This window comes from Beta vulgaris, chromosome 5, assembly GCF_026745355.1.
Source record: "Beta vulgaris subsp. vulgaris cultivar EL10 chromosome 5, EL10.2, whole genome shotgun sequence".
NCBI classification, from domain to species: domain Eukaryota; kingdom Viridiplantae; phylum Streptophyta; class Magnoliopsida; order Caryophyllales; family Amaranthaceae; genus Beta; species Beta vulgaris.
In genome coordinates, this window is record NC_079206.1 from 21,292,899 (window position 1) to 21,306,381 (window position 13,483).

Genomic DNA, 13,483 nt, shown 5'->3' on the forward strand with positions numbered 1-13,483 from the left:
CATCGGTTGGTGAGAGAGAAGAGGATTGAAAGTCAGAGAGAATGAGAGACAAGTGAGAAGAGGAAAGAGTCCCAAAGTTTTGTTTAGGGATTTAAGAATTAATATTTTCAATTGATATCTTCTTTAATGAAATTTTAAAATTTAGTGAAAACCGAATGCTTTGGATATTCAAAAATAAAAAAATCTTAAAAAGTATCCAATCAAAAATACTAGAAACTCAAATAATTAGATCAGATTTCCGATTTTTTCAGATGTGGATAAGATCGGACCACCATATAAATAGCCTAAGGCGCGGATGCTAGATATGGGCAGAGGGAGTAAGAGTGGATTTAGAAAGAGATGGAACAAAAATCAAAATTATGTAAATTTAAAACATACTAATTATGATATAAGTTCCTAAATAATATGAAACGTACCAATAATGACATAAAATAGGTTAGTAAATAACATGAAATAAATTTAAAATGACATATAACGGTTCCAAAATGATATAAAGCATACCAATAATGAGATGAAAGAGTTTTATAAATGACATAAAATAGTTCAATGATGACATGGAACATTTATAAGTGCGTTTCAAATGCACTTAAGGACTCCTTTTAGCTCATTTTGATCCTCGTTCTCCCGTTTCTTCCCTCTTTCTTTTCCCTTTCCCCTTTGATTTCATTCACTTAATCATGCTTGATCATAGTGGCATTTTGCTAGATTTTCAGTCATTTTTAACCGAATTTCTAGTACATTTGCTTTCACCTTGTTTTGCCATGTTCTTAATGTAGGTGAAAATACTAAAATAGCTACAATTTGTAGAGTTGGCAAAGGTAGCAATGAAAACAAAGCACACATTGAGAAATGGTAAGCTTGCACCATTCCCCATGTCGGCTCGCACAAAGGAGCACATTGCACAATAGAATCTTAAATAAAGAATTTTAAATGGACATAACTTTCAAACCACATATCGACTGAAGATAATTCCAGTTGGAGGTGAAAGTTTGTTTCGATAGCTTTCCAACGACTAGTCATAAGCTTGATATGGATCTAAAACGAAAGTGTTATCTGTGTTTTAAGTTGACATGTCCGACTAGAAAGGAAACTTTGGTGCGCCCACATCAATAATGAGGTGCGCCCCCACCATCCGGAAGTTTTGAAGCCCAAATGTCAGAAGGCATGTTGCGAATGCACCAACCATGTGATGCGCCTGCACCACCTTGGTTCTCCAGCACCCCTCACAACGGTGCGCTCGCACCATTTGACGACTGATTCATTTTTGAGGCAAGCGGTTTGGTGCGCCCGCACCTTATCTTGGTGTGCCCGCACCTTCTCTTGGTGCACCTACACCTTTCGTATCCGCAGAAGAAATCGAATTTCGGGGAATCTAAAAGAACGAGTTTTGTTTTAGTTTAACTTATGATTCTAGATCTTGGAGAGTATGGTTAGGGTTCATATTAGAGAGATAAACACATACATTAATTTTGTCAAGGATATGAGATTCCAAGATCATAATTTGTGATCCATCGAAGGTACTTTTTATTCAATTTAATTTTAAAGTTTTTGTTTTTATTCCATCTTTTCATGGTTGTTCCTGTTCTTCCATTATAGTCTCATAATTGTTATTTCTACTATATTAGTTATCTCTTAATCATGTTTAGCCCTAGATTAGTCATAGATTTCATGTTTAATTGCTTAGAATTCATGATTAGTGAGTAGTTTCTTATCTAGGGTTAGGGTGAAAATATGGATTAGGATTTAAATGTTTTGTTAATGTGATTGTGATGTTCTAAAGAAGTTTATGCATTCATCTTGGTGTTTTGAGACCTTAGGATAGATATTGATCACATTTATGCTTGGTATTTTGAATTCAAATGTTCTTAAATCGAATTTTGACATCTTTTATCATCCCCAAGAATCAACTTAATTTTTAGACCAAAGTATTGCCAAGAAACGTCGCTAGAGCTAGGGTTGGGTTTATTTTTTTCGTTTTTAATTTTCATTTTGTTACCACTTTCTTATTTTCGTTTCTAATTAGCTTAGTTTTAGATTTCCGTACCACTTCCATTTTCGTTTTTAATCTATTTTCGTTTATGTAATTTATATAATTTATGTTTCTTAATTTAGTTCATTTATGTTTCATTTTCGTTGTAATTGAAGTATTTTATCATTGAAATTCATTCTTAACTTTAATTTGTGTTATATTTTGTAATTTTAGTATGCTATTTTTTAGTTTAAACTAGTTATTAGACCTGGGCTATTCCTCGGTTAGGAAAAAGTTCATTTATTAATATAATATTTTATGATAATAAACAACTTAGCCTAGTGGTTAAAACTTTAGTATATGTACTTGAGGTTTCAAGATCAAACCCTATACTCTGCAATTTCTTAATTGTTTTTATTGTACATGGATTATATGAACTAAAACTCCCTAGGGAGAGCGCCACGTGACACCGTTTCTTGTTTTCGCACACCTTTTAATATATTTGTCTAGATTCGTTTGTATAAATTTATTGGCGTTATGAATTTCATTTGTTGGATTTGTTTTGATTCATTGTTGCATTTATGTTATAAATCTGTTGTTGTTTGTTTCACTGCTGCTGCTGTAACTTTTATTTTTATTTTTCGGAAACCACACAATCTGATGCGGTCATTCTTGAACACCGCACCAGATTCTTACTATACTGATGCGGTTTTTAACTGCATCACTTTTTTTGGTTAGCTGCTGCGGGCCCATCTAATGCGGACCAAAACCGCATCAGAAAGCCCAATTTTGGCCGCATCAGATGGGCTTTTCCACTAGTGGTTCTTGAGGACCATTCGAGAGAGGACTCGAGTATTTTAGAGGAAAACTAAACCTTGCATAATCGTCTCCTTTGCTTCACAATCGCATTAATGATCATTGTCCAACCATTTTCATACTAGTAACCTTAACTCTAGTGGCTTCCTATTTGATATTTTAACTCGCTTTACTTGATAGTTCTTTGATATTAGTTAGTAATTGTTACCAAATCATTCTAAACACCCCAAAAACCCTTCAATTAAGTAGTTTAAACTTGATAGACTTCAATTAATCCCATTTTCCCTGTGGATCGACCCTAGACTTGCCTTAACTACGTTCTAAGTAATTGTTTGTTGGTTTTATAAATATTGTTTAAAAAGTGATTTTTAGTGCTTTAACGACACACTAAAAACCTCTTATTAAAATGACGCCGTTGCCGGGGAAATTTTGCTATTAATTGAAGTTTATTTTAGTTTAGCTTTGCTTAGTTGATTTTTCTTTTATTTTCTTTTTCATTGTGGTTGTTATTTGCTAATGCTCTACTTAGCTTTGTTGTGTTACATGAGAAGAAGAGCTCACGGTTCACCCACTTTGCCTCTGGATCCTGAAATTGACCGTACTTTGCGAAAGCTTCGGAAAAAATTGGAAGATTTGTCTTTATGTTTTGAGCCATCTTCACCAGTCTCAAGTAAAACAAGTGTACTTGAATTAGAAATGGGTGAAGCAAATCCATAACTCTTTAGGAATTTCGAAAATCCCGATTCCTATGTTCTTCAAGGTGGTATTCGACTCCCTGCCACTACTACAATTTTCAGCATTCATCCTTAGTATACTCGGATGGTGAAAGCAGAAAAATTTTGTGGGGGGTCGGATGGGGATCCTCTTAACCATCTTAATAGGTTTCTTGAGATCTATGTCATGATAACCACAAATGACGTCTCTCCAGACTACATCAAGATGTATCTATTCCGGTCTTCTCTTACCGGAACAGAAAAAATTATGGCTCAAGAGCTTACCTGCTAATTCCCTCACTACATGGGAAGAAGTCACGATGGCCTTTCTGAAGAAATACTTCCCTGAGTGGCAGACAACACACATAAGGAGGAAGATCTCCTCATTTGAGCAAGAGAACAATGAGACACTTGCGGAAGCTTGGGAGCGGTTCAAGGAGATGATCCGTTCATGCCCTGACCATGAGTTCAACAAAAACCTCATCATGCGATTTTTCTATGATGGTCTTGATCTTATATCACGTGCCAACCTTGATGCTGAAGCGGGAGGTCAACTTTCTAAGATCCTTGAAGGTCAACTTGAGTCCATTATTGAGGAAGTGATTACGAAGTATTCATGGGGTGGACGACGAAGAGGTGCTCAACCTAAGAAGAGTGGGAAGTTTGAATTAGATCTCATGTATCAAATTCAAGCTAAGATGGATCAACTTGGCAAGAAGATAGCTCTCAAAGATCAATCTCGCACCATTTAATCCTTCACAAGTAAATTATTTTTCTTGTGATATTTGTGGTGGTACTAACCATGATACTTCTTATTATGGAGGTATCCATTCGGAGCATGGGGAGGCGATAAACTCTAGAGGAGATGGTTATCAAGGGAACCAAGTGTATAGAAGCAATCAACAAGGGGGTTGGAAAAAAAAACTCAACAAAACTACACCCAAGGCTTTAACCAACCTCAACAAGGATGGAATCAACCTCAACAAGGGTACAACCAAGCTCAACACCAAGGGTATGTGCAAGGGTATAACCAAAATTATAATCAAGGTGGTTCATCCTCACAAGGGTCTAACGTTTACCAAGATCCACATCAAAGAGCCAATACCCAAAAACCTCCCTTTAGTCCTTCATTCCCCAAACAAAATCCCGAACCCATTTCATCTTTTGACCCAACCTCTCTCCAAATTCTCCAACAACTCCAATCCATGAACCAAATTCTCCAAAATCATGAGCAAAGTTTTCAAGAACTACAAGCCCATAACAAAATGCTTGAAATCCAAATCGCCCAAGTAGCCGAGAAAAACCTCTATACTCCCACAAATCAACTTCCAAACCACGCATCCCTAACCCCAACCTCCATCAAGCCAAAGCCATTCATTTGAGGTCGGGTACAAGCTATAAGGGTCTAAGATTCCTAATGGGGAGCTAGAAAGGAAGAAGAAGTTGAGGTTGTTGAGAAAGAAAATGAAGTTGAGGAAGGCGAGAAAGAAGAGATTGTTGAAAGAGATGAGCCACAAGTTGAAGTTGGTGATAAGACTCCATGGACATCATCTTCACCAACTAAGACTTATGTGCCACCGGTTCCATACCCTCACATATTGGTGGACAAGAAATTGAGTGATAAGTTCTCCAAGTTCCTTAATGTAATAAAAGGACTTCAAATCAACATTCCTTTCCTTAAGGCAATGTCTCAAATGCCGACTTATGCTAAGTTTTTCAAGGAAATCCTCTCCAACAAAAGGAAACTAGAAGATGAGCTCATCACCTAGCCATACCAAGTAAGTGCTCTAGTGCAATGTGCCATGCCCAAGAAGCAAAGAGACCCCGGAAGCTTCACCTTGCCGGTGAAGATAGGTGACTTGGAGCCTAAAGGAGTGTTGGCCGATTTAGGAGCAAGTGTGATTTTGATGCCTGTATCCATAACTAAGCACCTAAAATTTCCTCTTCATCCTAAACGGAAGACTATTCAATTGGTGGATCGAACTGCGAGAGTGCCACATAGTGAGTTGGAGGATGTACCAATACAAGTTGGGCATGTGTTTGTGCCATGCGATTTTGTAGTAATGGATATGAAGGAAGATCCAGAGACTCCTCTCATTCTTGGGAGGGAAGCTCTTACGACATGGGGGCCGTGATAAACTGTAAAAATGATACAATCACGGCCGAGGTAGCCAATGAGAGGGTTGTGTTCGAGTTCTCAAAGAATTTTCAGAAACCCATGATAGAGGAAGTTTGTCGGGTCAATCTAGTAGAGGGTGAAATGGATGATTTTGATAAAGTGGTCTACATCCGGGACAGGTTATATGCTTATATTACCGATGCCTCGAACTTGGACATAGAAGAGGTGAATGAATTCTCCATGATTCCTGATAGCACTACCGTTGAGGAGGTACATGTAGAAGCATTTGAGTTTCCTACTACATCCACTGATAAAGAGGAGAGTTCTAAGCCTCCTCCCAAGGTAGAGTTCAAACCCCTTACCTCCTCCTCTACTTTCTCTTTGCTTGTCAACTCCCGGGATGGAGTATGTATTAAGTTTGGGGGAGTTAGCATGTATTCGCTCTATCACAAAATTTTCTTCCTCCTCTTTGTAATTAGGTTTATATTACTATATCTGTATGTTAATTAGGTTCATATTACTGTATTTACATGTTAGGTTTGAAAAAAAATAATAAAAAGATTTTCTTTTTCTTTTCTTACTTTTTTTATGCATTTAGATTAGTTTGGTTGCAGGCATGATATGCTCCTAAAAGTGTTACTAACTTGATTGGAAGACCTTCCCTATATTAGACTTCATGGTTTTAGAAGCCTTGTTGTGACTTTAAGTGAACCTTGAGAACGATAACTTTTGGTAGAGTCTTTCTAAAACTAGGCGAGTTGGTTGATTGGATTGCCTTGCCCCTTGTGCGATGAACCCCGAAGGAGGGCCAAGAAACTCCTAAGACTCATTTGCAACCCTCAACATTGATCGCCTAACTTGTGACTTGCATTTAGCTCCCCAAGGTTGCAGAAGACCGAGCCTATAGAAGAATGATTAAGGGCATTTGTTTTTGCTAGATATAGGAGCTTAAAAGCCAAAAAGCTTTAATACCGGAATAATTATCCACTTCTTAAACCCATATGAGCCTTTCTATCATATTTTTGCTTAACCCTCATAATAAGTCATGGCCAAACTTTTCCCAAAGTGGAGTGCATGTCTAGTTTGTGTTGAGTTGAGTTGTTTTGATACTAAGTCTTGGTTGAAAGTAAGTTAATGTGCATGTATGATTGCAAAAGTTGAAAAAAATTACGAGAAAGGAAAGCTAAAAGAAATAAAAGAAAGAAAGAAAGCTCTTATTGTTTCATTTGGAATTCTATTGAAAGAAAAGAAAGAGAGAGCAAATTGATGAGAAAAATGAAAAAAAGTTCAAAATGTGAAAAAGTCAAAGTGAAAATTAAGGTTGTGTGAGATTTTGATTTGAGATTGGTGTTAGGACTAGCTTGCGGAAGTTTTTACCCCTAGTTTGTACTCCTCTTACCCTTTTTGCACCACATTCCTAAATTATCATCCACACCTTTAACCTATACCCGTTACAACCATAACAAAGTCTCTTTTGACTTCTAGATTGGACTTGGTCGATTTAGTAGTGACGGGCGAGATTTTATGTAAGTCATGATGAGGGTCATCAAAATGTGGTAGAGGCGAGCTATTATGGTTGAGCATCCCAAGGGAGGAGTCAAGCTCGGGACTTGGAAGTGGAGAGGAGTGAGAAATCACTCTTAGAAAGCCTAATTTTCTAGAAGACTCGGTTGATCGGTGGATTGGATCTCTTGAGTCACTCTTGTGCTTCCTAGTCATCTTTCCTCTTGTGTTTGGTTGGTCTCCTAAATTTTGTTATGAAATCATTTAGCTTGCATGTCATATTTGGAGCTGCATATAGAGCATTTAGATTAGTGTGTTGCATTTTTTTTCTTTTTCATCATTTTCTCCTCTTCTGTTTCTTCTTTCTCATTATTGGTTTAATTGAGGACAAGTAAAATGTTAAGCTTGGGGAGTTTTATATGTGTATTTCAAATGCACTTTATGAACTCCTTTTAGCTCATTTTGATCCTCTTTCTCCCCTTTCTTCCCACTGTCATCTCCCTTTCCCCTTCTATTTCATTCACTTGATCATACTTGATCATTGTGACATTTTGCTAGATTTTCAATCATTTTTGACTGAATTTCTAGTACATTTGCTTTCACCTTGTTTTGCCATGTTCTTATTATAGGTGAAACTACTAAGATGGCTACGATTTGTACAGTTGGCAAAGATATCAATGAAAAATAAGCACACATTGAGAAATGGTGCGCTTGCACCATTCCCCATCTCCGCCCGCATAAAGGAGCATATTGCATAATGGAATCTTGAATATAGAACTTCAAATGAACATACCATTAAAACCACAGATCCGATGAAGATAATTCCAGTTGGAGGCGAAAGCTTGTTTCGATATTGTTCCGACGACTAGTCATAAGCTTGATTTGAATCTAAAACGAAAGAGTTATGCGTGTTTTAAGTTGAACTGTCTGACCAGAATAGAAAAGTTGGTGCTCCCGCACCAGTAATGAGGTGCGCCCGCACCGCTTACTAAGGTGCACTTGCACCACTTACTGAGGCGCGCCCGCACCATTCGGAAGTTTTGAAGCCCAAATGTTAGAAGGCATGGTGCGCTCGCACCCCTCACTATGGTGCGCTCGCACTATTTGACGACTGATTCCGTTTCCAAGCAGGAGGTTTGGTGCGCCCGCACATTCTCTTGGTGCACCCGCAACTTATCGTGGTGCGTCTGCACCTTTCGTATCCGCAAAAGAAATCAAATTTCGAGGCATCTACAAGAACGAGTTTTGTTTTAGTTTAACTTATGTTTTATTATTCTAGAGGTTGGAGAGTATTGTTAGGGTTCATATTAGAGAGGGAAACCCATTAATTTTTTCAAAGAATTGAGATTCCTAGATCATAGTATGTGATCCCCACAACATCAAAGGTTCTTCTTATTCAATTTAATTTCAAAGTTTCAATTTTTATTCCATGGTTGTTCTTGTTCTTTCTTATTAGTTCTCCATTCTTAGTCTCATAATTGTTATTTCTATTAGATTAATTATCTCTTAATCATGTTTTGCCCTAGATTAGTCATAGATTTCATGTTTAATTGTTTAGAATTCATGATTCACTAGGGGAAAAAAATAGAAGGGCTGCGCAAGAAGGGCTGCGCTTTTGATAAAAGCGCAGCCCTATTGTTGAAGGGTTGCGCTTTTGTAAAAAGGCGCAGCCCTACAAATAAGAAGGGCTGCGCTTTTTCAAAAAAGCGCAGCCCTTCAGCAGCCCTTCAATTGGAAGGGCTGCGCTTTTTAAAAAGCGCAGCCCTTCTCAAGGTAGGGCTGCGGTTTTTACTACTAGCGCAGCCCTACTAGCTGTTTTTTTTTTCGATATCTTCTATGCGTGCCCTATAGTCCTTCCCACTTTCCCTCTTTCTTTCACCCTTCAACATTTTCGTGCGAAAAACCGACACACCACCACCACCTTGCAAGCCCTAATTCGACACACCACCACCACCCATTTTGCACGACCACCACTACCACCACCACCACCACAACATTTCTTCTCCACCACTGCCGCCCACAACATTTCTTCTCTTCTCATTTCTTCTCCACCACAACATTTCTTCTCTTCTCATTTCTTCTCCACCACATTGTGGTTCCGCCACCACCTTGCGCGCCACCCACATTGCGCGCCACATATTTCTTCTCTTCTCTTCTCTTCTCCACCATTACCCTTTCTCTTCTTTCTCTTCTCATTTCTCTCCACCATTGAGTGGTTAATTAGGTATGAATTAATTTTGTTTTTAAGTTACTTTTGTTTTTCTTAATTGAATTAAATGATTAATGTGCAATGTGGGTTTTGTCAATTGTAGGAAGAAGAGGCTAAGGAAGGCAAATAAAGTCCCAAGTAGCTCTTTTCTCTTCATTGCTCGTCGTTGGTGTTAAGAGGTAACTAATAGATAGTTTAACATGTAGACAAAGTTGATAATTTATTGAATGTATAAGTATTTTTTATAATGTATATATATATTATTTGTTGATATGAGATTGTATGAAAACGCAATGTGATTTAGCTATATATATGAAAATAACTAGTTGTTTGAATCATCATCATATATGCCTAGATACCCGTTCAAGACTTACTCATTAGGAGTAAGTCTTGAATAGTCCCCGGTTTGGGACTGTTCTTGGACGTTTGATCTCACTTAGGTGGTGAATGTGTGTCTTCTTTTCAATTCTGAGGAAAATCTTGGCTTATCGTTTCGCTACATTGTTCTCTGGGTACATATGTAGATAAGCAATTATCTACATTGTGTACTTGGAGAACTGTAGGGAAATGCTGCCGGATTTTCCTTAGAATTGAAAAGTTGGCATATATTCACTAGTGAGATTAGACGTCCAAGGATGGGTTAGGTTGGAGTGATAAGGACCTTTGACTGCATGCATACAATTGAACATGTGACTATCTTAGCTTGTTGTATACGTGTGTGATTTGAATATGTGAGTGTGTGTACTTTAATAATGATTGATGCATTATAATGAATGTTGTGTTTAATTATTAGAGGTGGTCTTCTTGAATGAGATGGATCGTACTTGGATGTATGGTAGTCGTGAATCGATTGAGTTTGTGAATGGGGTCTCGGAATTCTGTAGAAGTGCATTAGAATATCAAACATCCTCTGGAGCAGTCGACTTTTATTGTCCTTGTTTGGATTGTAGAAATGTGAGCAAGGTTAGTAGTATACATGTGGTTAGGGAGCATGTCTTTCGCCGTGGGTTTAGGCCTCAATACCACATATGGATTTGGCATGGTGAGCAGGACATGTATATGGGAAGCTCTGGAGTAAAGAATGATGTATGTGAAGAAAAAAGAAGGATGATGATGAGTTAGGGGATGAGAATTTGGATGATGAATTTGGAGATGATGATAGGGATCGGGTAGACGAGATGATACACGAGGTTGAAGATCAGTCGTGTAGACGACCTCGTATTTTTGAGTCTATGTCTCAGGCTGCTGAAAAGCCGTTGTATCCAGGTTGTACAAAGTACACCAAACTTTCCGCGGTGGTAACACTGTTCAACATTAAGTCGAACGCTGGTTGGACGGACTCTAGTTTCACATCGTTGTTGGAAGTTTTAGCTGAGATGCTCCCTGATGGAAATGAACTGCCAAAGTCGTACTATTATGCGAAGAAGCTGATGTGTCCTTTGGGTTTAGAGTACGAGCGGATACATGCTTGTCCTAACGATTGTGTGCTTTATCGTAATGAGTATGAGCATTTACATGAGTGTCCACGTTGTGGATTGTCGAGGTACAAGCGTGAAGGAGCTGGAGGTGGTCACCAGCCAAGGTGTTGTGGTATCTACCCATAATACCTAGATTTAAGCGCATGTTCTCAATTAAAGGAGATGCGAAGAATTTGAGGTGGCATGCAGATCGTAGGAAGAAAGACGGTCTGCTCAAGCATCCGGCTGATTCGCCTGAGTGGAAAACTATCGACAGGGTGCATAAGTCATTTGGTAATGAGGATAGGAATCTGAGGCTTGGATTATGTACGGATGGCATGAACCCTTTTGGCAATCTCAGCTCGCAGCATAGTACATGGCCAGTAGTTTTAGTGGTTTAACAACTTGCCTCCTTGGTTGTGCATGAAACGCAAGTACATGATGTTGTCGCTTCTTATATCGGGGCCCAAACAACCTGGAAATGACATAGATGTATACCTTCAGCCGCTTGTTGAAGATTTACAGAAGATGTGGAACGAAGGAGTGTTAGTATTTGATGCGTATGCTAATGAGATGTTCACTCTGCGTGCCATGCTTTTTTGTACTATGAACGATTATCCAGCTTATGGGAACTTATCTGGGTATAAGACTAAAGGAAAACAACCTTGCCCGATTTGTTTAGATGACATGAAATCTACACACCTTAAGGGCTGCAAACATGTGTATATGCGCACACGAAGGCTCCTCAGCCGCGACCATCCCTATCGGTTTAAGAAGAAGGCATTCGATGGGACGGTTGAAGAAGAAGTTGCTCATAGACCATTAACTGGTACTGAAGTTTATAATCAGGTGAAGGGCATTGAAACAGTCTTTGGTAAACCTGCTAGTGAGGTTGATAGACCTACAGGATTATGGAAAAAACAGTCCATTTTTTGGAAACTCCCATATTGGAAAGATCTAAAGGTCAGACATTGTTTGGATGTCATGCACATAGAGAAGAATGTTTGTGAAGCTATTATCGCGACACTTATGAATATTCCGGGCAAGACAAAAGATGTTAAGGCGTCACGACTTTACTTGGAAAAAGAGGGGTTCGACCAGAGTTGTGGGCTCAGAAAAGGGACGGAAGGAAGAAGAAAAGAGGGGAGGAAAGGGTTAATGATGAAACTCAGAAAAGTAAAAAGGTGGAGGATTCGGAGAAGAATTATTTGCCACCAGCTTGCTACACGATGTCGCGTGCAGAGAAACGGATTTTTTGCGAGTCATTGTATGGCATTAAGGTCCCTACTGGCTACTCATCGAATATGAAGCGCTTTGTTACCTTAAATGGTGAGTTGAAGTTATCGAGTATGAAATCGCACGATTGTCATGTCATGATGCAAGTATTCTTACCGATTGCAATTCGTGGGATACTTCCAAAGCATGTGAGGCACACCATTACAGAACTGTGTTCATTTTTTCATTCAATCTGCAGCAAAGTCCTAGACCCGTCGACCCTCGATTCCTTGCAGTCCAGAGTAGTTGAAACTCTATGCAAATTTGAGATGTATTTCCCCCCCGCATTCTTTGACATTATGGTCCATCTCATTGTCCATCTAGTTCGAGAAATTAAGCTGTGTGGTCCAGTGTTTTTGAGGTGGTGCTATCCTTTTGAGAGATATATGGGAACTTTGAAGGATAAAGTTCGAAATCCTGCACAACCAGAAGGTAGTATAATTCAAGGGATTGTGGGTGAAGAGATCAGTAATTTTGTGGCTGAGTATTTTGCTAGTGTTGATCCTGTTGGACTTCCGACATCCCGACACGAGGGCAGACTTGAGGGCAAGGGTACAATTGGTTCAAAATTGATCACACCTTCCGTAGAAAAGCGTAAACAAGCTCACTTATTTGTATTGCATCACGTACCAGATGTCCATCCTTATTTAAGTGAACATATGGAGGAATTACGTGTTAGCAATCCTGGAAAAGGAGTGAGGGCATTGACGCAAATGCATAACAAGACTTTCATTGATTGGTTTCATAAACGAGTACTCAATGATTTGGATGAAAGTGTTCCTGAAACAGTCAAGTGGTTAGCATTTGGTCCTCGTGAAGCTGTACGCTCTTATGAGGGTTATGATATTAATGGGTATACGTTTTGGACTGAACGTCAAGATCTAAAGTCAAGATCGCAACAAAATAGTGGTGTTTCACTTGTGGCGTCGTCTACACAATATGCAAGCTCGAAAGATAAGTCGCCTGTACATGCTGAAAGCAACTATTATGGGCGAATACAAGAAATATGGGAGCTGGACTACTGTACTTTTAATATTTGCCTCTTGTGTTGCACGTGGGTTGACAATAATCGACGTTGTGTAAGAAACGATGATCCTTGCGGTTTCACTCTTGTTGACCTTAGTCGTCTACGTGAAACTAAGGAGCCATTTGTAATTGCATAACAAGTCAATCAAGTATTTTTTGTAACTGATCCTGCTAATCATAAGTGGTCAATTGTTGTATTTGGTATAAGGAGTATCCTCGGTATTGGTGATGTTGATAATCAGGAAGAATATGATGCATTTGAGGACCTCCCCCCCTTTACCTATCCTGAAATTCGTGTGGAAGATGATGTAAATATGTCGGAGAACTATATGCGTGTAGATCACACGGAAGGGATACATGTACTTGAGGATCCTAAGAAAAGACGGAAGCTCAATA

At 38.8% G+C, this 13,483-nt stretch overlaps 2 protein-coding genes, 1 non-coding gene and 1 pseudogene across 3 annotated transcripts; 3 read left to right on the forward strand and 1 right to left on the reverse strand.

The window, feature by feature from the left end:
- Positions 1 to 3,860: 3,860 nt before the first annotated feature.
- Positions 3,861 to 3,967, reverse strand: LOC125498061 (small nucleolar RNA R71). The gene has a single exon (XR_007274827.1). It is a non-coding gene; the product is annotated as a small nucleolar RNA R71 (small nucleolar RNA).
- Positions 3,968 to 5,300: 1,333 nt separating this feature from the next.
- LOC125497837 (uncharacterized) lies at positions 5,301 to 5,633 on the forward strand. Its single transcript, XM_048645536.1, has one exon. The coding sequence runs from the start codon at positions 5,301 to 5,303 to the stop codon at positions 5,631 to 5,633; it is 333 nt and encodes a 110-aa protein (XP_048501493.1).
- Positions 5,634 to 5,716: 83 nt separating this feature from the next.
- Positions 5,717 to 11,422, forward strand: LOC130591368 (uncharacterized; annotated as a pseudogene).
- Positions 11,423 to 11,971: 549 nt separating this feature from the next.
- LOC130591369 (uncharacterized) lies at positions 11,972 to 13,294 on the forward strand. The gene is made up of 2 exons (XM_057394659.1): positions 11,972 to 13,154; positions 13,270 to 13,294. The coding sequence occupies exons 1-2, from the start codon at positions 12,016 to 12,018 to the stop codon at positions 13,292 to 13,294; spliced, it is 1,164 nt and encodes a 387-aa protein (XP_057250642.1). The 5' UTR covers positions 11,972 to 12,015.
- The last annotated feature ends 189 nt before the right edge of the window (positions 13,295 to 13,483 follow it).